This window comes from Vollenhovia emeryi, unplaced genomic scaffold, assembly GCF_000949405.1.
Source record: "Vollenhovia emeryi isolate VEMERY1.0 unplaced genomic scaffold, V.emery_V1.0 DF939153.1, whole genome shotgun sequence".
Lineage (NCBI taxonomy): Eukaryota > Metazoa > Arthropoda > Insecta > Hymenoptera > Formicidae > Vollenhovia > Vollenhovia emeryi.
Window position 1 is genome coordinate 1920221 of NW_011967213.1, and position 25615 is coordinate 1945835.

The window sequence follows — 25615 nt, forward strand, 5'->3', positions numbered from 1 at the left end:
GAAGAGTCAGCATGTTTAATTATCCTCGTCAAACAGCACTTAAAAATTTTCTGTAAATACGTTATTAATTACGTAATTCGTGATCTCATTTCCGGAGCGTCGAATACCAGCGATTTTTTTGCAATTTTCTCCGTTTCTAGTTTCCTCGACTCTTTCGGGTTTTTCGCAGTTCTCCAAACCTGTAGCAACCCTCTTCACCCTAAAAGCTCGCGCAGACACGCTGACACGGGCAACTTTCTTGCAACGGTCAACAATTGTTGTTAACGAAATTGTCGAGCATTGTCGGCAGCGCCGACGAACGTTGAGTAATCGCGCGGTAATTAGTGTTACGCAGTAATTAATGAGAAGAATTGGCTAACTTTCGGTTAATTTTTTTTCCCAAGAAAGCATATGTGGTTATTAAGCAAGAAGCGTTTCAAATTGAGCGGAAACTTTCGCAATTCGACGAGCAATACGGCACGATTAATTCCGAGTATTAGTTCGCAACCAACATTTTATTTAAGCCTAATACTCTCAGAGCCGAGTAATAAGACAAAGAATTTTCTAATTGCCAATACATTTTTTCTAGCAATAAAACATTCACATATATATGTACACTTGCACTAGCCGAAATGTGTGTCCTTCGTGAAATGTAAATACGCATTTCTCTCAAAGTCTCGTGTTTCACGAGATTCACAGAAGTGGCATCGTAAATAGAAATTATCCGTACATTCGTAATTTTACTCGTCATAATACAGTCAACAGACGGAATTGCAAATTTATTACGTTATTAACTGTAATCCTGAATAGCGGCCGATAGATTAAATCCAACCACGCGGGATGATATAGAATATCGCAATGCCCATCTCTTGTTAAAACGGCGACCATTAATTAGCAACACAGTTCGTCGACATTACCTCTACGTACGCCGGTTAAAATTGTTCCGGCGTTGACCCACATTTCTCGCTCATACAAATGTACCTGGACATTCAAGGTTCTTCGCCGAGTAATGACAATTGAGAAGGCGCGAATATTAAATTATCAGCTATGATGTAATAACTCTTCCACCGACTTCTCTTACCGTTCTTTTAACCGGTTGACCGTACGGCAGGTCCGTGATCAGATTAAAGATTTGTTAAGATATGGGAGCTGTGTTCATGAAGTAGTTCAATCACTATACTACATTATGTAACGTGTTTGTCATACAAGTTCCCTCGCGTCGAAGTACGAAAGTTGGTGAGAAAGTTTAATCGGTTTACGTGCCCTTCGTCATCGAATATTTAAGGTACTGATGTATGTGTTTGCAGTGTTATTTAAATGCGAAAAAATTGAAGAGTCTTAGCAAAATGACAGATTCAAAAATGTATTAATTCAAAGAGACTACAATCGTACCGTCACTCAATCTTAAATAACACAAGCTTCTTATGAAATTATTGAATGTCTAATATTTTATTTGCGCGACAATTATTATCGTAAAGAAATATCTTCAAAATTAATTGGAACACACCATCTTGATACAATCGGGTCAAAGTTTTACGATATTCTGTATATTGAGTCATTTATTCCGAATGAATGCAGAGAGCTTATGATCCTATCTTAATGGAATAATCAGTTGAAACTAAATCCGAACTCACCTTGGCCTTGGTCGCTTTGTCCAACGTGTGGCCGCTAAATCGGATCGTGCTCTCGGTAGCCGCCATCTCCAGCACCCCTGCAACGAGCACAAGAAAAGGGGTCATTCAGTGTCATCAGTCTCCAGAGAGTTAATGTCTCCTAACGCAACTACACTCAATGAAAATGTCGCTTGAACGAATTAAAAGGCAAACGGCACCCTTGCAAAATTGACCAGATAATACGTTAAACGAACTTTAACGTCTCGAGCGAAATACCAGCTATTTTTGTACCACTGCAACAGACATTGTCAAAAAATAAATATATCTGTAATACTTAATATTTTTGTTTTGTAAACAGAAAAGTGGAAATATACGAGACATTCGTTGTAACTTGGAGCCATTTACATTCATGGTTCATGTTTTACATTTTCAGTGATACATTAAGTTTTATATTTTTCTGAAAATCCTACTAGCAGCTTAAATTTAAAATTCTATTTCATATATTTCTGTATTTTCTCCTGTAAGTACATATGTTTCGCATTTTAACAGAAACAAACTATTACGGAGCATTTGAAGACGTTTTGTCGTATCGATTTAGTTTCTTATACTTTACAAAGTAGTTCTGCTGACATTTTAGGGGAAAAAAAAGAAAATTTGATGAAACTAGAAACTTTTATCGTTATCACCATTATTGGAATATCGACGCTGAACACACTTAAGACACTCCATCTCCGATCGTCACGCTCGAGGTAAAGTTTTGTACGAAGAATTCGCCCTGCACTGCACGCGTTACACAATAATGTTACACTGCCAATGAACGTCGCTGTCTTTTTAGAGGCAAGAAAAAAACCGAAGTTACACCCACAAAAGATGACGGAGGATTATAAATGCGCATTATGAGCAAATTGTCCCGAGGCTATCGTAAGCTTGGACCGCATATTTCCATTCGAAGGCCGACGCGTGGAAAAAGTGAAAACGTCCGTCATATAATTATTTGAGCGATTTTAATGAGTCACCCTCTTCTGCAACATTAACTCTTTTTGTGACAGAGCGTGTGACGCCAACATTCAGTATGGCAAAATAAATATTCCGAGCACAACTCCCGAGAGATTTTCCATACCGAATAATTATACAAATCGTCTTGTGTTTTACGTTAGTAGTTTGTAAAAAAATTTTTTACTCTAAACGTAACTATAAAGAATTGGACACGAGTCTAGGCTCTGATAATTAGACTAGACTCTGACTATTAAATGTTTAAAACTTTAATTTTATATAAAAGCATACTGTATCTGTGTCTTATTTATCCTGGGATTGTTACAATGCAATTAATGTTAATAAAGTAATTACACAATTACGACTTAAGAAAATATTCCTATTAATTAATTATCCTACTACTAATAGTGATTATAATTTGACGAAAACAGCATATTCTTATATTTTTTATTTCATTGTTATTGGAGAAAACATATTATCAGACGTTTCAAATAAATATTATATGTTAATTAATCAGCCATTAATTGTAATGATAATTTTATGAAAATAGAAAATATTCTTACATCTTCCATTTCATTTCCATTAGAGAAAACTTACTATCGAGCACTTCACATGAATACTGTATATTGCGTTCCAAACGTGAGGAAAATCGGTGAAATATGTTTCATTGCGGTTCTATTTAACACGTTACGCATATAATACATTGTTTCTACACTAAACCACATTTTCCTTTGACACTTTCTACACTAACCCGTTTTCCTTTGCAATTCAGGATTAAGTGGCTGATGACAGGTGCTCAGGGCGACCCAATTACAACTTGCTGCTCCACAACAAAGTCCCTCGCGTGACTCAAAGGGATACTCGGATGAAAGGCCCTTTGTTAATTGTGCGTTTTATAATGCTGCATAATGTGCAGATACATTTACAACCGCGTGTAAAATATTTGAAATAACAACCGCCAACCGCACGAAGAGCTTTACAACAGATGTTAATTTGTAATTACGCTGTGATGCTATTATTCTAACTCGCCATATATCGCGGCTTTAAATAATGAAGAATTATGATCACATCTAGAACAGTTTAAAGTGAACAAAGTGAATAAGAAAGATGCGAGAGTTATCACATTTTATACGTAAAATTTCATATTTTGATAATCTTTTTCTACAAACGCTACCATTTCCGCTATTTAAAATTTTTTTTTCGAAAAGTCAGTTGTCAGGTTCACAGAGGTATCTTTTAACGCGATTAATGATATTAATATGTTATTGTACACACAGCTGTAATATTTTTTATGCTTTTGAAAGTAAAACGGCAAATAAGGTGTGTTAGTCAAGATATTTCGAAAAGAAACGCTTATGAAATTTGCAAAGAAATCTTTCAAGACAGGGCGAGTCCTCATTGAATATATTTAAAGCACCGGCGGAAGCATCATTACGTTATCAGCCTGACTGATGGAGCGACAAATCTCTCGTCCGGCTTAAAAGAACGGCACATTTCGCAACCGGACGACAAGTGTGTTTACCATAACGCAAATGATGGTTCTTCATGAGGGGCGTTCATTTCGAGGACACCGCGTGGTGTCATCGAATGAATCATTATTACGCAATCATGCGCTGCAGGTACAGAGCTACAACGAGGCGCAAGAAGATCCGTTCCGTTGGGCGCAACTTGTGGAGTGTTTCCTTTTATAAAAGTTGCATGTAAACTCGTCGGCATTACGCTTCCGCAATGACAGCACCGCAATGTGAGTCACTTACAGAAATTTCATTCGTATAAATATTCGCGACACTAGGAAAATCGCGACTCCCAGGTATACTCTCGGCTGCAAAAAATCTTTCCTTATTGCAATCAAAAGATACGATTTTAATTACGTTATTTATTTTAATGTGTGTGTGTGTGTGTGTGTGTGTGTGTGTGAGAGAGAGAGAGAGAGAGAGAGAGAGAGAGAGAGAGAGAGAGAGAGAGAGAGAGAGAGATTTTGTCGCGTGTAAACTTCGTTACCTTAACGATCATTTGATACACTATAGGCTTTGTCGATGTAATGGCAAAGTGCTAATTTGCGTTAATCTGTAGCGCATCTATTTGTTTCGATACTCAATTTAATAGGATCAGCGATACTTGGCAAGTGGTATTGATTCTGCAACGTTACGAAACAATTAAGGACATTAGTTCCGCGTGTAAGACGCGGAGCATTATACGATGCACGAAGGCAATTAAAATGCGATATAGAGTCGTTCGTTAATAATTCATGTACATCTTATTTATAGTGCGTTTTATGCGTGTAAATATATTGGTGTACACATTAGAAAACCTGTTCACCGATTATTTACTACCTTCCGATTATTTATTTCCTTCTGCGCTCGCATTTTGGAACTGGGGGGAGACGATTGTTAAATAACTAAACCGGCGCAAGCGGGAGAATTAACGAAAGTCAACACAATTTCTTTTTCGCATTAATACACGAATTCGCCCGCAATGCAGCGGAGAAAGGTTCGATGGCCCGAGCTGCAGCACGGGTTGGACCTACATACAAGGATTTCCCCTTGCGGTTCATTTTATGAGCGTTGATTAGACGCGCCTGTCAGGAATATCGCGCTATCGTAACTGCACTAGACGTTAATTATCTCGGACATCGTATTAATCATCGTTGCGTGATACGTTGCTAACGGACTCAGGACAGAATATATTCAACTGAAAGTAGAGACTTATTTGTGTGTGTGCTTGCCCGGTTAATTTGTCTCATTTTGTTTTGTGGCTTTCTTATGAAATGTAACTGAAACGATTAATATCATTCTTAAAAAAAAAAGAACTATTGGACGCGTATATGACATGTACAGTCTTATTTATTAATGCCAGAACCTGCATTTTTCTCATCATTTTTCTCATCTGCACAAATCACTGAGTTTTAGGCTGCATCATGTGTGTATTACCACAGACTTCTATAGAAGCTGTGTCAACTACAGCCTGAAAGATCGATGTGTAGATAGGAATAAAGATTACGAAAGTGTGAATCCTAATAAAATTGAGGTCCAGGCATATTAATGAATAAGACTGTACATTAAATTACTGTACGATATTTTCCTGAAGCCCACAGGTCTGACTAATATCGTGTGTACGGACATGTGACATTTGTCTTTCTGCTTTCATGTCGTAAAGTGATATTGATTGTTCTGGTTCCGAATAGATACGCGTCGACAAGTGTGAAAGAGTAGGAGTCTATTCGTATGAGAAAGATTGATCTAGAAAAGGCATTCGAGTGACAGCTGAATTCGCACTGAAACCGCTCAACTCATTTAAGCTTTCATTCCTAAACAGTTGCTGCCATTTTCGTTATTTTCTCCGCTCTCACATTAAAGCCGCATCTACAATGTGCTCTCTGCGTCTAGAAACATCCTTACATAAGCAAGTCAAAACGTCTAAAACATTTGTCGACACAGTATGATTGTACAATTTATCAACTTTCACAAATTTTTCAAACGTATTTATTGGCTACGAAATAGAATGCTTCTGGATGCAAAGGGCACATTGTAGATTAGATTTAAATACATGAAGCATACGTAAGCACCAGGGAATTATTTGCGTGAACAAAGATAAAACAAATAATAATTTTGACAAATACATAACTTCTTAATCGTTACAAAATTCTATCTTTCGTTTAGCCGTTCGTCATTATCGATAAAGGCAACCGACGCAGCAACCAAGATCTTTTCCCTGGTGCGTACTCTCTAAAAGTCAATCAGTGAATTCTCACTGAAAACAGTGAATAGTCACTGATTCGCACACTGAAAAAAATTTCTGGTTGAATATGGACGAATCAGATAATTCCTTTAGGATTTACCAGAATTCCTTTAGGATTTACCAGAATTTCCTGTAATCCTACAGAAATTCTGGTAAATCCTAAAGGAATTCTGGTAAATCCTAAACAGGAAATTCTGGTAAATCCTAAAGGAATTCTGGTAAATCCTAAAGGAATTATCTGATTCGTCCATATTCAACCAGAAATTTTTTTCAGTGCAGTTATAAGTATATTACAGCGGTATACTCGTAACTGTAAATCAGTGACTATTCATTGTTTTCAGTGATAATCCACTGATTGACGTTTAGAGAGTACGTGAACGCCACAAATGACAGGGTCAGTGGAGTTGATATAACAGCTTCAGGTGTCATCCCACAGTTTCCACGTAAAAACCTTCCGGATTCGCTGAAAATCAACACGTACGTATGCACGAATCCGTGCACGTTTCAGGACGGCTCTATCGCGCGTTTGATGTAATTCACGTTAAGCGACGGGATGGATGTCTATTAATTGCTGCCGCACGAGTAACGCGAGTTGTAGAACATGTAAACAAACTCTGTGACGCGTTTTCCCGAGGCACACGTGTACGCGGGATCACGCATACATCGTGCTCATACGCCACCCGCGTATCAAGAATTAATCACGATCGAGAGATCCTGCCCGATTACACGCCACCATGAAATTATCCATTCTGCCGGGGAACTTTACAAACGTCAACGGGTTGCTGGGGACTGAATATCAGGTGGCATACAAAAATGTTTGACAGCATAGAGGGAATATTATTAAGCGGCGATAAAGGCAAGCATGCGTTTCGCGAAACGTAAATTATTACTTAACCGCGCCTTTTCATTTTTCATCTGTCGCGAATTGCTGTTTTCGCTATAAATGGCGAATAAAAATGTTTAGAAATAGCCGAGGCAGCGGCTGAGAATAATGTCAAGAGATAGCTTTCTATTCTACAAATTTGATTTGCGTCACTTTTCCTCGGCGATTTGAAGATTAAGTTAAAATAAAAGTCGTAAATAAAAAATTAACGATTGTGCAAGTTACATTCATACGGTGCGAGTAAGAGAACAAGAGAATTCGAGATGTTGAAAATTAACAATCGAAAGGTTTCCTTAATTACGGACGTGCAGAGCTCGAATTTTTGGCAAGACGTGACGTGGTCCATTATCGAGACGTCACGTCGCAGCGATCTCGGCGAAGCGGGAGAAAGAATCACATGTTCTCCAAGCGAAACGCAGGGGGGGCCCGTAAAGCGAGTCCTTAAACGGCAGCGAAGCGTGGGTGAATCATAGGGACAGCGTTTGACTTGGCGGCATCTGGCAATAAGTCGCGCACTTACGCCACGGTCGGCATTCAGCCTTGACGCTTATTAAACAATAACGGCGGACGCGGCCCACCGCCGATATTTGTGCGGCCGCGAGGCGTTTTGCCGACGCGTACAATCCCGGTATTTGCCGTCGGGCTTACGCAAACAATCGCCACCGCGACAATGCCGTCATGCCCTTTCCGCATTCAAGAATGATCCCGCTTGTGGCTCATTCGAGTGAGCACTCTCTAAAAGTCAATCAATGTATTACCACTGAAAACAGTTATAAGTAAAGGAAAGTCCTCTATTGTGAAATAGGTTTCTAATATGAGACAGAGAGCGGGTTTTCAGCACCCAATAAATAAATTTCGGTCGACCTTAACTGGCAAGTGTAGTGCAATAAATTCAAAAATTACACAGCAACGTTTCGACCGTGGGTTTTGGTCCTTTTCAGGCAATTTCTAAAATGTACAATCAAAAATCGAGATTAAAAACCTCGTACGATACAGAGAATACATTAATGAATCGCTACAATATGTGATAGACATTAATAAAAAAAGGGGTAGAAACACTTGCCAGTTAAGGTTGACCAAAATTGATTTATTGTTATTTATTACTAGCAAAGAGAGCTAAAGAGATTTCGAGGTTTCAACACCCAAGTTCACAAATCTTTTTGCGCAACGATTACACGATGTAGCAATGAATTTAACAGCATCGCGATTTTCGCCTCAAGGGCAATAAATTCATGGTGGAATCAACAGACCATGCCTATTAATTTAACGGAAACCCCCCTATCTCATAATAAGGAACTTTTCTCTATAGCACTGAATAATTCAGTACTATACTTATGTAACTGTGAATCAGTGAATTATAATTAATATTCATTCCGAGATTTAAACCGCCGAGAGCATTGTGGTGTACAGATTTCGGGCCTTACTAGGCATTAATAGGCATCTCTTGGGCATTAGTGGGTGTTATTTGGCCTTGCCTGGGACATTATAAAGAATCTAAAAAAATAAAAAGGATAAAACAAGATACAATAAAACAAAATAAGATAAGATAAAGTAACGCCCATTAATAGACACTGGTGTACGTGATTTTGACCAGCGGTTTACCCCTCGGAATATTCACTGTTTTCCGTGATGATCCACTGGTCGAGTGCAGATAGACGAGCAAAAATCGAGACCGTTATGAACTCAGATGCCATTTCTACATAAGAAGACGATGAAAGTCATAGGAAAATTATACAAAAATCACACTTTAGTGTAACGGTCATATTAAAGCATCTGTGTAACTTCTCGAGTCGGATGTGCCGCAAGCAGGCTCATCCTTAGGTGTGGAAAGGGCATCAGAGCGCGATCAAAGCTGTCTGCACCCGACACGATGGATAGTCTCTTCTCCCTCGAACCGTAACTCTTACGCGCGGTGTGGCTCGCGTTATTCGTTCATCAATCAAATTATACGTCGCGACGACAAATCACGCGAACTTTACGCGATTTCATTTCGCGACGGCGAAATGATTTTCCCGATTGATTGTATTTCCCGGCGATTTCCGATTTTTCCGATTCACGCGATTCACCAGATCCGCATGGCAACACATCGCGCCACGAGGGCGAACGTACCGTTGAAATTTCTCCGTGTCTGCATCGCGATTTTCGGCTTCAAACTCTGCTGCGGCATGCATACTTGCCGATTCGTTTCGCACGCAACAATCCGTTATAACGCCATTCGCTGATTGCATCGCGGATTACAATGCCGCGCAGAACCGCTCCTACGAGCCATTAGATCTAGTTTGCCCATTGCAAATCTGCAAGTATGCAGAGAGCGACGTCATCAGGAAGTCTTAACGAGGATTCGTCGTAGATGACGTGAAACGTACGTCAAAGTCCATCATCTCCGTAAAGAAGATCATCAGATAAGATTCAACGTCGTACTCAGAAATGCGTAAAAAATATTCTTCATTTTAAAAAGTAAGGAGATTCAAGTTAGGAAAAAATCTCCAAATATTTAGCAACTGTTTAGCAAAAATCATAGTCCAATTGTTTATATATTTGATATTGTACTGCTGAAGAGGGTCACACGCGTAGACCAAAACGTTCAATTTGTATCATAATGTTACCAATCTTATAATATATTTTACACTAGAACTTATTTATGTAATTTATCAGCTTCGTTCAGGTGACGGCTCACATTGTCCCTACTAACCTTCAACTGTTTTAACTATTAACATCAATTTTAATTTTAATATTGCTCAGCAAAAGGTTCAAAATGATTGAATCCGTACAGCAAGCTCTACATATAAAGAAATACGAGACATAAAACACTTAATTTCTCTTCGAGCCCCCTCGCCTCGTAAAGCGTCGCGCGGAACATATTATAAAATCTACTTCTCTCTCATTACAACGCACACCTCTCACCTGCGTTTTTTTTTAATTATTTGAAACATGAACGTGTCGAACGTGTCACGCCCATTCAATTTCATTTACGGTCAAACAGTCGTGCCTCCCGAATTTGTTCAAAGTAATCAATTCCGGCCTACATTTCGCCTCGGATCGGCGGCTCGTTGCGTGACGATTCTCACGCGGTCGTGATTTCGCACGACTCTCTTTCGCGACGGAGGGAATACGGAAAATCGATTTCACGGCGCAAAAAGTCGACGGGCCGATCCCCTCGGTCTTTCGCGGAGCGCGTGCGGCATATCGCGTGCGCGCTTTATGCGCACGACCAACCTACTTGCTCGGAGTTGAGGATAACCGTAAATAACGGTCACTGCACTTTTTGCCGGGTCGACCGGACGAATCGTCGGGTGCGCGAGGAGATCGGCGAGATCGGCGGAGATCTCGACTTGCCCGTCGCCTATTTTCAACGACACTCGAAAATAGCGGCGAGCAGACGCGAACAAGAGCCAGCGCGTTTTGAAATGAAATATTAATAACTTTACATCGCTAATTTTAATCTCGTAACTCTCCGTATTGGATAAATTGTTAATCAGACTAAGCTCCGCTTTTAAATGTGTGTAACTTTAATTTTTATGTATTTTCTATTATTGCGCTGAAGATGAACGCAAAAGGGTCTACGGCGACAGAGTTAAAGTCCAAAGTCGATACCCGAGGCGAAAATCTAAGTCATATAAGTAATCATTAAATACGACATGTGCTAAAAAATTAAGCGTAGTATACATACTTGTGGCATTTGAATATATTAAAAGGGTGCTCCAAGAGCTGCTGTTTGAAAAAATATGACTTTGGAGCACGTTGATGATGCGTCTGACCGCAACTCATGAGCTAATTATAATTTGGAGCATCGGGAATATGACGCAGAGCATTCAAAAACGGAAAATGACAAAAAATTGAGCATATGTCGATTTAATGACCTACACTGTAAAATTACATACCTAATAAATGTAGCGATTACACTATTAATAGCAAAAACATATAAATTTATGTACTTAAAAAAATTTTTTAACATCAGTAATTTTTACTGACCGTATCTGGCAATTTTAATAATACAGAAAATTTATTGCGAAAAATATTACCTCAGCCAGGGTTTGAACCTGGACCTCGCTTCTCTCTAGGCGGGCGTCTCAACCAATTCGACCACCGAGGCATATTTTTACTCTTTGTCGTGTAAATACTTATTTATACATGATGAAAAATTTACACAATTAAAACCAAGCAGTTTACTTATTATGTGAGGTAATAATTTTACCTGCAAGGTGTAAATTTACTGACGTATGTAAATATACACCTTCAAAAGATATGATTCCATATGATATTACCCGCTATAATAATTGTAATTTTACATGTAATTTTTTTACAGTGTATACGACTTAGATTTTCTCTCGGGTAGGGTTGCTGAATTCTTAATTTCCAATTTCTACTCGCGCATCTCCTAACGATTTTCTATAAACGTTTCATACAGAAGAGAATTGTTTTCGCAACGTGACGCGGTTGTGCGGACGTATAGTAACACGATTATCGAGCAAATAATACTGAGACCGGCAGAAATCGACATCGTGTAAATACACACGAGTGATAGTTTTGATTCTATTGGTTGCCGACGAGTCGGGGCTTCCCAGCGATATTACATAAGACATCGTTCTGGCACGGGCGTTAAGTCCCGCGGCTAGAAATGGAAACGTAACGAATGAAAATGGCAAAGTGCACAGAAAATATCTAATTAAATAGCGTACATTAAGATGAGAAGCCTTTTACTCCTGGAAGTGCACATAAGAACCGCGCCGTTAAATGAGGAGAAATATACGCGAGTAAGCGTGTAATTGCAATTAGGCGTAATTCGTTTTCCTATTTTTACCGCCGGAATTATTTTGGCAGTGTACGATCGCTAGCGCGTTCGTGTTGACTTCATCGGAAAACTGTCAGACGTTATTGCACGCTATTTTGTCAAAGTTGCAGCAATTTTAGCCATTCCAGTAGGAGTGCGGGGTCCGTTATAGATTACTTTAATTACTTTAAACTTTTAAATGACGAAAATAATTCGCGCACTTGTTTCTCTTTCTTTCAAAAGATCGCTTTCGATCGATAGATGTAAAACCGCATTTAACCGACCCGCTGGCTGTTGAATATCCGCAAGAACTCTATCAAATTATTGAGAGCACGTGTATCGCGATCAATGTAAAGAAATCGTAGAACTGCAAGCACATTAATAGCAAACGCTATATACAATTTTAAAATACAGCAATTCTATTAAAAAAATAAAAACTTGATAAACTTTATATGAAAATATAAAGTTTATGAGTCTCAAATTTATATCAACGAATTTAATATAACCAATATTATTGATATTAATCAAGTACGTATATTATCAATTTTTTCCTTGAATAAAAAATAATTTTTAAATGAAGTAGGTCAGTATTGATAATCGCAACAAATTAACTTTTGATAGTTAAAATTATGTTTCTAAATTAATTCATCTTTGCGATAAAAATAACATATCAAATATGTTTATAATATACTTATAAGGCGTTTAATAAAGATTTATAAAGACACAATCTATATTGTCTTCATATTTGTCCTCTTGTTACAAAACACGCTTTTGCAATATAACTTAACAATAAGTTAACACGCCCCTTTAATATCTGTAAAGAGCTCAACACTTCCTTTCAACGATCCATTAAATTGTCATTACAAATTCATAAGTTAGGACGAGGAGACGGAAAATGCGGTCGAGACTGTTCGGAATTGCACTTTAAGTACGGTAAGACGAGTATAAAAACGAGGCCTAGGGTACACCAAAGTAAGATATCTGTTTGCAAAATATTCGAAGGCAATACTAATTTTGATTATGTTCGTAGTCTCTGTCGGCACCTCACCATGACAAATATGCAATATGAGAAATAATTAAAAAAATAATAAAACAATAAAAAATAAATAATACAAGAAGAGAGCAATACAGAATATTATATAATATATGAATGGCCAATACGTAACACGAAACAGCGTCGACGGGACGATGTGAAATTTTCGACGTGCAACCTCGCGATGCAATATTATAATTGCGATGCTGATGTAATAGTAATTCGTATTCTCAGTGGAGACAGATCGTAGAGAATCGCGCTCTCTACTAATTTCAAGATATCGTCAGCGCAAAAACAATTCAATTACTTAATTTAATTACTTTGTCATTATTCTTAAAATAATAATATCAATTTAATTAAAAATACGGTGTATACATATCGGTGCTTGTATAACGACATTATGAAAATATAAATGAATATGAGAATATAAATAAATATTATAATATTGCATACCTCTTTCTCTCTTCCTCAATAGCAATTACGTCCACTTTTATGCCTTTTTAATGAATATCTGATTTTTTATTATATTCGTTCTACAATATTAAATTCTTTTGATACGGGCCAATCTATTGACACATTAACTCATAAATACGAATATTCATTTATGAAATGAGTATGTCGAGAGTATCACATTAATTAAATTTAGAACAATGTCGATGTTCATTTTATTTCACGTTACTTATATATTAATTTAATTTTCCTAGCATAAAGATCTTGCGGCAAATATTTGGCCAAACGCTCCAGATATTCGATTATTAACAGCCATCCCTAATTTACTACCTTTCAACGATGTATCTCACGTACATGCATATCTTTCGTTATTAGTATTCTAGAACTTCAGGCAGTATCGCACAAATTGTGGCATATCTCATCGGTCCTGCTTCGAAAGTGCCGAATTCTTCGACACCCGAGAGAAACTTTGGTTATTACGCGACTAAATCGAGGGCGTGCATGTGTCTACGTGTGCACGCGTCTCACGCGAGCGGGAAGCACTTCGGGGCGAGTTGAAGTTTAATTTGTCGAGCGTACGACCGCGCGAGAGCCCGAACGAGAGGCGCAGAAGAGACACAGGGTGACGGCGCAACGACGCTCGCCCCCCCAGGAACAATGAATAACGCAACGAGAGACGAGGAATGGAAAAGATGGAGGAAGAGAATGGCGGACGAGGAGGGCATCGATGCGTGTAATCGCGCGACTCTCTTTTCTCATTTCCTATTATACTATTTTTTTTGCAGCCCCGTTTAAATCCTGCCGTTCGCGGTAGACCTCCCGCCGCTAAGTCGCGGCATCCGATAAGAACTGTCGTGGGAATCGTCGGTTACGACCGGAAATGATTCGCAACATAATCGAGAATCTTATTCGAAGCGTGCGGGATTTTTCGGGATCGCGAAATCGCTCCGTCGAAGCAGCGGCCAACGCGAATTGCGATCTGCGATCTGGTTTCTACGTGCGCATTTAAAAAAAAACATGCGAATGGGAAATAAATTTTCTTTATAATGAAACGTAACTGTGTATAACAATCTAATCATGAAAAAAAATGCACCAGATAAGCATACGAAAAAGATAAAGTTGTCTTTTCAGATAAAATATATAAATATGCATACATATGTATATCTGAAATTTATTAAAATTACAAACTGTGTGTTTAAAATAAAATATTATTCGCTCGAAGAAATTGGATAGAAGCTGTGGATAAAGATCAATATTAATTAATACAACAATAGAGTTATATAAGATGTATATCTCGCGGCATGCACTTTTCACTAAATTACCATGAAAAGCGAAAGATATTTATCAGGGTGTACCTCGTGAGATTCTTATTAAGAATCGCACGTTGTTCACACAATGCTTTTTGTCTGCCATTACCACCATACCATTTGTCTACCGTTTTATAAACGGCACGACTAGAGACTACTAAAACGAACAATACAGTCCGGGCTGAGAACTCGCGGATACTCGCCAAGCGGCAAGAATATTTCTCCATGGCCATTCACGAAGGTGATATATACTCGATAACGTGACAATGACTTAATCGCTATCAATAGTCGACGCAATCGGATCCTATCATCGACGCAGGCATTTGCGTTCCGCGCCACGAAGGAACTTACGTGAAAATGGACGTAAACGCGCGAGTAAACATTTTATTATTAAGTATTTATTTTATATTTAAGTTACGCGCCTTAAAATCTTTGTACAATATTAATTGTGCACAGTGGACGAGGGGGAAACCGCTGAGGGCATTGCGGTGTACGGATTTGCGGCGTTACTGGGCATTTTTTGGGCATTAGTTTGGGCATTAGGCCTTGCTGGGTTATTATAAAGATAAAATAAGATAATAAAATTAAGTAATTCCCACTGGGCATTAGTGGGCATTGGTGTACAAGATTTTGGTCAGCGGTTTCCCCCTCGACAGTGGATTTGACGAGCGTTCCAAACGTGATATTTTCGGAAAAGCGTTCGCCAGTCTATCAAAGGCGATCGTGGAAATATATCGCGAGCCCGTTGGGCTTCCATTAATTTTATTTGCGGCCAGCGAGAGAAGCCGGCTTAATTAGTTCGCAGGCACGCAAGTCTATGTTTATCGCGGCTCTCGGCGAGCGCTTAGACTGCGTGGTACTATTTGCATTAGGCACTGCGCTAGAATGTCCAATAGCTCCGTTTCAGAATAGAGCCCGGGCGTTTTGTGCTGAACAACGACCATTAAATAACTCTGAACGTGAGCACGTGGCTGTTTCACTTGGCGTTAAGGACAAAATCCGCGCGATCAATCGAATCGTAATGAGCGAATTATACGAAGACATTTATTTCTACGAGTGAGTTTTTTTTTCGCGACAGCAAAATTTTGTCCGTACGAAGACGAACTGGACGAAATTAATGTTTTAAAACGCTGAGTTAGATAATCGTCTCGTCATCATTAAATATACCTACGCCGCGGACGTAAGCGTGCAACATCTGCATACGTTAACGATTTCGCTGGATCGAAGCACAACAGGAAAAAAAAAACAGCCGGCACGACAAAACTGCTGGCACGGCTATTGCCCGAAATGCCAGGCACTATTTTCGCGTTTTAACGCGTACGCGCGAATTCCGCGGTCGTCTATTTCCGTTGAGTATTCCATCGTGGAGGCAGATAATGGACACCGATGCTTGCAAATCCGCGAGCGAGGCGAGAGAAAAACAAAAGCGGGAAGAGTGCGGGATAAGAGACAGGAATGGGGGGGAAAAAAAAGGCCGATCTCGTCGGATCTCGCGAGCGTCGATAAATATCATTCGCGCTTTCGCCTCGTGCCGGCAAAAACGCCGCTCGCGTGCGAAATACGAGAGTACGCGTGCACAGTAAAAACATACTCCTTCCGCCACGCGGTACACAAATGGCGTCTCAATCGCGGCAATAAAACGCGAATCGATCACGAGGAAACGTTGCTCCTCTCTTCCGGATCGATTGCACGCAGAAATAATGCGATAAAATAGGTGACACGAAACGAGTAATTTCATTCGAAAGTGGCAGGCAGAAATAATCTTGCTAAATGCAGATACACCGAGCGCCGATAGGAATTAGATTTAGGAATTACATTCTCCGAGCGCAGGCAGACGCGGGATGGTGTTACTATAGAATTCAGCTAATTGCGGTAATTTAATGAAGAAAATTCAGTTAACGAGACACAGAAATCTCATTCGTGATTAGGGCTTTCGAGGGAAGCAATGACAACCGCATAATTAAAAAATTATTCCATTGCTTTTACCTACCCAATATAACGCGCGCAATTACATAAAAGTGCGTTGAATTATTCATAACATTTTGCTTAATTAGTTTTCATCATTGAATGTATAAGTATCAACGATATATTTTTCAACAATTAAGTCCTTGTGCAATTAGAGATTTGATATTATAAAATTTCCTTAAAAACATGAGATGATTTTATCGACCCTTTCGTGCTTTTCGCGAGTAACTTAATGGCGGCGTACTCAAGGTTTACGTGACTTGATATAGTTTATAGATGGACGTGTTCCGTTAATTAAATAATTTCATTAAAAAATTAATTGTTTAATACGAGCCATTATGTACATTCGCCACGTGAACGCGTGCCCGTGCATGATAAACGTAGCCACGTGCGAGAGACGATATTCCGCGGTAACCGGTAATTGGATCTAGCCTAGTATCGACCGGTGAAGCATGCGAAAATAGACGCTGGCCGACGACGACGACGACGACGTCGGCGACGGCGACGGCGACGTGTCGCTAATCGTGGACGCGTCCAACGGCGACGGAAGAAGCCGAGAGCGGCGTCGCGACGCGCAGCTTCGTATTAATCAGTTGGATACTAATTAATTTCGTTACTTTCGCGATCAAAGCAACTTATTAAATTGGTATGGGAGGCGCGACGTAAAAGAAACGTGCAGCCTCTGTCAAAAAGACTCTTGCTAAATTTTTACTGGGACGTAAGGCGTTATGTAACGAAGGCACGCGAACGAAGGAATGCTGTACGGATGAAATTATCTTTCGTAAGAAAGATTCAGCGCCGGAAGGCGTGGATATCTTTCCAGTTGCAAATGCCGTGATAAATTAGACATAGTTTTATTCAATAAAGACACTCCAGGCATCTCTTTGTCCTTTTTAACATTAAATATTTTCTGGCAATTAAGCTTTAGCTCATATTCTTTTAAGGCAAGGTTCAATTAAAATCTGCTGGACGATACGAATTTTTTACTCTCTTCATTTCACTTTACATCATGTCATCAAAACGTAATGAAAGTGATAAAGAAAAATGGCCGGTAAAGGTAAGAGAAAATAAAAGAACCGGGAATCAGGCGACCGGAAAGAAGATTATGTGTGACGTCAATCGAAGATATTAACCACCAGATGCGGCACCAACAGGTCACATCGGTCAATGTTCATCGCGAGCCGTTTAGACGTTAGCGAAATTTGTTTGTCACATTCCCGCCCGTCATCCTAATTGATATCGCAGACGCAACGCGCGGGCTGTTGAATGCACGAAAATTGGAGTTCAACCAACTTCTCCGCGAGAGAAGATAGCATAGGTCTGTAGTCCACGGTCCACGGGCCTGTAATAAAAGGCCACAGTAGTAGGCGACCGGAAGTGTGTCGTCCCGCAATCGCGTCTACGATCCGCGGTACGAACGGTAGATGCACCTTGAATGCAACGCGAGGACGACGCTCGTTGAACTTCGGATAGAAATCGTGTGAAAGTGAAAACTCAGGCTCAATCACGTCGAGTTCCGCGGTTCCTCATGAGAGACGGTACCAGATAGGAGGAACACAGGCCGGCGGTAAATGCAAATGTTAGAATTATCGAGGAGAAAGGGAGAGAGAGACAGAGAGAGAGAGGAGGAAGGCCTGCGTCGAATTACATGCAGTGGAAATAGATGAATGCGTTGCAGGCTCGAAACTCTTGTTTTGCATCTTTTGCGCTGTATTTTCAGCTCCGCGTCTCGCGTTATGCATGAGACTCTCGCCTGATATCGACACGTCACGCGCAATCTTCGCGCGCGAGGAAAATTTGAAATAAAAAATGCACATCACTCAACAGGAAACAGAGATAATATACGGCTAGCAGCAATTCTGCAGGTGCCAGCTTTGTTCAGCTAAACAACTTCGCACAAAGCTGAAAATATATTCGATATTTTTTTTTACATTTATACATTTCGTATTTAAATATATTCGCGTGAATTTAATTTTTGATAAACTTCAAAGAAATGGTATTATATTATTCCACAAGAAAATTACGACCCTTCAGAAAGCGAAACTGGAAATTGCAACAAGATAAACGAATTAAAATTCGAATCGTATTTTATATCTTTACACAATAATAAAATATTTCATTTCTCACATTGCAGTCTTGATTACGTTACCGCGTCGAGGCAATGCTTAGCAGAAAACGATTAAAACTGCTAACTTACGTAGAAGATTGAAAGCCAAACGGAATTTCAATTCTACTCTGCGATGCGAAATCGCTTTTGCAATTGTAAGTCATCTTATGTCATCGAGACCGTTCGTCACGCTATCCTAGAGATACACACATGGCGACGAGGCCTTATCCGACCGGCTGAGAAAAGGTGATGGGTATCGAGATACATCGCGAGACAGGCCTGATGCGCCCGACGGCAGCTGTAATTGCACGCAGAGATATTACTGTTGCACCACTATATCTCGATGCCAGGAGCGACGTAACAGAGGTGAGCGTGATAGCGTCCCTATGATTAATGCTCGCCTGAATTAGAATCAAGCGCGCGCGAGTTTTCGTTTCGACATCGCAGCCACCTCGCACCGATCGCGAATAATTGCGATAAGTTTTGACGAGAGCGTGATTTGCAATCGCAAATGAAAGATTTGACAAACGAGACACCGTTCCCCGGCGAAGATTAGTTATGAAAACGAACGGGGTAAGAGAAGTTAACGATTATAAAAGACAAAATAAATACACTCGAGCTTTCCAATACAAGGCCTTCAATCGTTTGCAAATAAACACTCGAGAGCAAACTGTCAATTCATTTTATGAGGACACGTTAGCTCAATTGTAACTTAACTCTCGAGAAGTTATGAAAGACAAAATAAATACAATCGAGCTTTCCAATACCAGGTCTTCAATCGTTCTCAAATAAACACTCGAGAGCAAACGGTCAATTAATTTTATGAGCACACACGTTAGCTTAATTGTAACTTAAATGTTACTTAGCTTATCAATTACCTTGTGTCTATAATGAAAGTACGAATTGCGTAGGCAAATGATGACGTTTAACCGAAAAGTCGCTCGAGAATTTTTACTTAACATTGAAATCCCCGTAGTTAAAAAGAAGCGCGCGGCTTCTGGATCATGCATCTGTATTTATGCAGATAAGCTGTCCCTGGTATGCATTATTCACCTTATTTGAAAGTTAAAATACAGTATAATGAAACGACAAATGTAACGATTCAATTTTTCCAAATTAAAATGATAATCGAATCCCTCGGCATATCGCTTCTCCGCAGCACAACGCGAAAATTAAAGAATTACAAACCTAACGAGATTAATTTCCGTGAGTCTTTTTCCGTAAATACCGAACGCGAGTGGGACGGCGAGTGTACTCATCAAAAATTGAAGCCGCTCTCTATATAAAATGACGTTTCGGCGTTTCTCGTCGCCCCCGACAGATAATAGGAAAGCCAATGGCACACTCGCCCGGCGATATTAATGCAATGTCTGAATGCAGTTGCATGCGAGCGCGTCTAATCGTGGGTCTATTTTTACGCCGAATGCATTTTGCTTAGTGTTGCGCAACGAGTTTATTTTGCAACGCGCGCTGGACGATGAGACGGCGGTGTAATAAATTTATGAATGAAAAGATATTTTTAGTTCGCAGCCGCCGTTCCAGCGATTTTCTACGAGGATAATCCATAAGGCTGTAGAGATACACTTGAGAAGCTCTCCCGGCTATAAGTTTTTTATTCGCCACGAGATATCGATACGAGCGTAAATCGGAAAGTGAGAAAAATTGTCTTGCGCTTTGCTGAAACTATTTTCGTGTATTTATGCCAAAGGTTAATTTCTTCGTTTGGGACACGGAAATTTAAATTCTAAAATATTTAAGAAGCGAAATTTATCTCGAGATGAAAATTTGAATTTAACTAGAACGTAATTTGATTCTTGTTACGTAACAAAATTTAATATTAAAACGTGAATTAAAAAATTAGATATAATATCATAGACACGGCTTGTAACTAATTAAATTTTACAGAAAAATTTGACGGAGTAGATCTCGTCCCTTGCCTCTTCATTATTTGCCGCTGGTTTACTTGCCAATTGAAATCAAATTAACTTGATTTACTTGAATCGTAATACGCTTCTTCTAAGTTATTATCCATATTCCTGTCAGACGTACGGTTGAAGCAATAATGGATGAAGCAATATTAAATGAGTCTCGCACCGCGGAAATACCATCGGCGGGCTGATTGAAAATGTATTTCGCGGAATTACAGCAGTCATGTCGTCCGATCTCACGGTGGTGTAATAAATCTTTCTTTACGAGAGAATTCTCCGGTGAATATTGCAGTGTATCGATCATACGATGCCGCGCACCTGTTTCGCGCTAGCGCTACATTTTTGCGACAACAACGACGACGGCGATGACGACGTGAATCATCCACGACGACTCTGTAGGCGTCAATGCCATTATCCTTATCGCCGCGTTTAGAGAGATTATTCCCGTTCGATGGCTAAGCAAATAACGCGATGTCGCTCGTCGCTCGAGTGCGTTAGCCTGAAAGACAAGCAAAGTGCATATTTAACACGGATTTTAAGTGCCCGACTTAACCGACTGGCTATTGGTCAAGTTTAAAATTACACTTAAGAATAATGTTCTCGATTAAATCATCTACGCGATTAAATCATCGGATATAAATTGTTAATTGCGCTTGTCTGCTCGAGAGAGAAAGAGAAAGATTACCCTCCACGTAATCTCGATATCTAAATTGGGCATTCTACAAAATTACATTACCGGTAAAGAGTGGAAGCTCATCTCTGACTTAATCAGCATCCACCTCTTTGTTAATGAAGAGACTGAAGATTAATCTTATTTTTAATTACTGAAGGTTACAGTTGAGCTTGCAGAAAATGCTCAAGTGATGGAAAGTTATGTCTCTATTCATTTCGCATGATTTCTACTTAAAAATGGTTTGGTCAACTTAAATAATTGAAAGCGTAATATATAAAGGAAAGTCTTCTATTATGAGACGTGTTTCTAATATGAGACGGCAGATTTTCAACAACTAAATTCAATCGGAAATCTTTTTTCGCAACGATTACACGATCTAACAATGAATTTTCTACTAAACAGATTTCGCTCCGGGGGCAATAAACTCATGGTGGAATCAACTGATGATGCCTATTAATTTAACAGAAACCCCGCTATCGCATATTAAGATCCTATCTCATAATAGGAGACTCCTTTATTTAATAAAAAAAACACAGAAAATTGTGCTAAGAAGAATCGAGTTCAGATTGCTGCGCGGGAGATGAGATTTCTATCCAAGAATAAAAATGTGGGCCCCAATAGCCGATTTCATTAATCTCCCTCAAATTCTCGTTAACGAAGCTCGGATACGATTTTTAGTGCCTTGTTAAAACCATCGTACGGTTCCAACAATCGTCAGTGCTAACGGACGTTGATGAAACGCCCGTTATCTGCTTGAGGGAACTTGATGAATTCAACCATAAGTCTTGCAAAACGCTCATATGGTCTGCGAAATGACGAGAAATATTATTTACGTCGAAGTTAACCGTAAGGCGTCGAAAGTGGACGTTCTGTAAAGAATATTCCGAGAATTCTTTTCCCCACGCTCGTTACTGACTTAGAACTTTTAGTTACAAAGTATTAGAAATTGAAAACTTATGTAATATTCAACCAAATTACGTGGGTGCATTCGCAAGTTTTTATTAATTAATATTAATTAACTCATTAACTGAGAACATTAACTTGAGAAAACTGCAAAATATTGACTTTTCCACACAGTTTTAATCGCTCTACTGCGATTAAATTTATTATCGGATACACTGCATAATATTCTAACTTTTAAATTTTTTGAAGCAGTTACATCAATAATTTTATTCTAGAGTTGTGATTTGCGGAGCAGCTATCTCGAACGCTCAACGTTAGGTGTTAAAACGATTGGATCAACATTATTCAAATCTCCTTTGAGATAAGATATTCGACAGGCTCGCATAAAAACGCAGACCGGGTTCCTTCCGATAACTAATTGCGAGAGACTACGGCGAAAGGAAGACAAATTCCAGCGGCAAGATCATCGCCGTCGCCGCACCAGCTGAGAACAATGCGATCTGTCCGAATGAGTGCCGTTCGGCAGTTCTTCAATATCGTTCATCTTGCAAAGCGGAACCGAGGGAGACCGGCGCGAGTTCGCGTCGCGCGCGAGCTTTTACCGCATTTCTGATCTATTGTTTCGTTTCCGTCGTTCGCCGTTTTTACTCGAGTCCTCAATCTTGTTCGGCCCGAAAATAAAAGACGTTCAACGCGCGCTGCGGCGCCTCGACATGCCGGCGAAATTTGCCGGCGCATTTTCGAGTTACTGGTGGCCGAAGGTAGCAGACGTGATTCCGCGGATGTTATTACGCGACGGTGAGAGGACGATAAAGTGCCATGACGTAAAAGACGCCGCATCGCGATCGCCACGAGGCTTTACCGATTACCTTACCTCGCAACGAGTATATCTAGGTTAATTAACGCCTATTGTTAAAATATCTTCGCACCAAAGCGAATCAGCGGCGCACTCGATCGTCCTTCGTATCCGTTACACTCGTTACGCAACGAGAGAGTGTATTACTTTCGGTTATCATTAGTATCGCGTTTATTATCACTAACATTATAATCCGCGATTACAACTAATAAAGTTAGCAACTTGACTGCTAACGAGGCGAGCGCTTTAACGCGCGGCTGCTCTAACGCGCTTAATCTCGAGATACTAGCCCGAGCTAGCATTAATTAGCTTTCCGTCTCTTGTGCCGATAATCGAACTGTTTGCCGGGAGACGGGGCATTCTTTTTGCTTTTTTCGCCAACGCGCGCGACCGGTCCCCCAGTTTTCACTTTCCCCTCGACTTAACCGACGGAGGACGAGGAGACGAGAGGCGAGATGGCCATTATAATGGACGTTTATCGTTAAAAGCGATTTCCATTAACTGCAGCTCGAAGCGGCGACCGACCGAAGCGGCCGACCCGCTGGAAAAAGTGAGCGTCTATTGAAAACTTTCGTTCGCTTTTGCATGTTTTTTGCGCAAAGCTCGTCGCTCATACCAATGACGGCTATCAAATATGTCCTTGCATGTATTCTCTCTCGGAAAAAAAAATGTAATAAAACGCAAGTAGGTGAATAGAAGCAACGTATTCTTTATAAAATTTTCTCCTACGTTTTCAAAGGAAGCGCCAGATAGCATTGTCAATAAATTTGGAAGAAACATCTGATAGCGCACGTTTTGGAAAATATATCTTGAGAATTTCACCTAGAAACATAGTTTGAATTCAGATGTTTACTTATTGTTCAATTTTCCCTCATTATAATGTTATACTATTTTTAATTATTCCAAGAATTTTAAATTGTACCTTTAAAAATCACAATTACAATTTTTCAAGTTTTATATTACAATATTAATTAAATAATAACTAATTGTTTTGACTGTAATTATAAAGTATAATGTTATTACCTTACGAATATTATTTAATGAATTAATTTTGTATAATTGAAAATTTACGTAATTTGTAAAATTTTTCTTCTATACCTTTTTGTTCGGAATATTCAGATACTCGGCGTTTTTATTAACTGCTTTACTAATTAATTTCTTGTACGTAACGTGCTTAAAATCCGTAAACACGCAATAAAATATAAAACGTAATAACGAGATGATAAAATTGAAGATAGCTGCCTCAAGCGAATACATTTTAATGGCAATGACAATTTGATAAAATTTGTAAGGATAAGTAATCATGAATATAAAATTGTACAATACTCAATATTCATAATTATCACGATTATGAATATGTGTAACATGTGTGACATGGCTGTCGTATCGCAAGTCACCATTTTGTTATTAAAATTAACCATTAGCACTGTCCTATTTCCATAATTTTAATATTCATATTTGAGAATGCAAGCGCAAACTGCACAATTCAAACAATAAAATATCCAATATCTCGTAATAAACCGTCGCGTGAAACGTCAAAAATTCATGTTCGCAGTTTTTACTACGGGTCCATCTCAGAAAAAGATTCGCATCGCGAATGCCAGATTCAATGAGAGTATGACGTAAAACGGAATAAAAGTTGCCTTACGTAACGGTGTGTATACCCGTCAGATTACTTTTCTCTGGCAAGAAAGCCGAAGGTCACGATCGATCTTCAAGCCCTGTTCGGATCGGACTCGCGGAATAGGTCTTGGCATTCGCTCTTGTTGTTTGACTTTCTCACGGATCGCAGGATCCGCGTTCGAGATACCGCGCGAGAAGACGGATAGAAAGCGCGAGAGATGGAAGATGAAGGTAAAGGCGAATCTGCACGGTTCACTTTTGATGATGATTCCGAGTGAAACATTCAAAGCGCGCGAGAAGTGAACATGTGTTTCTGCAAAAATAATCATGCGCGTTAGGAAAAAAAAATACTTGACTTTCGTATTTTTCGATGTTAAGCATAGATCTGAAACGGAACATATAAACGATGCTTCTATCTGAAGTTTGCACGAATATCAAATAAAGAATGACATGGAATAATCTATAACCAGATTTGTCTTAAATTATTTTGCGATTTTTACAAACAATTTTTTAAACCAATTTCGCTGACAAATGGTAATAAAATCTATCAATTAAAACATTCGTTCAAAATAGTTTAGAAAAACTTTATATCCTATTTTTTAAATTATTAATTTAAAAACTTTTATTTCACTGCTCGTTTATGCGTTTAACATATTGCACATGCTTACCTCTTTAAAAATTTTAAAATTTATTTGATAAAATCCTTATTTATTCTCTATGATAAATACAAAATCTACGTGATAAATGCAAAATTTAAATCTTCACAAAAGGCAAATTAAATTAAAAAAAACAT

General features: G+C 39.2%; 1 protein-coding gene across 9 annotated transcripts in view; it reads right to left on the reverse strand.

Moving 5' to 3' along the window:
- Positions 1–25615, reverse strand: part of LOC105565376 (serine/threonine-protein kinase tricorner) — a 153593-nt gene that overhangs the window by 8148 nt on the left and 119830 nt on the right. For all 9 annotated transcript variants that reach the window (XM_012018517.1, XM_012018519.1, XM_012018511.1 and 6 more), the window contains one exon: positions 1614–1690. In XM_012018517.1, the coding sequence (XP_011873907.1) occupies positions 1614–1690 (77 nt within the window). The remainder of the gene's footprint in view (positions 1–1613; positions 1691–25615) is intronic.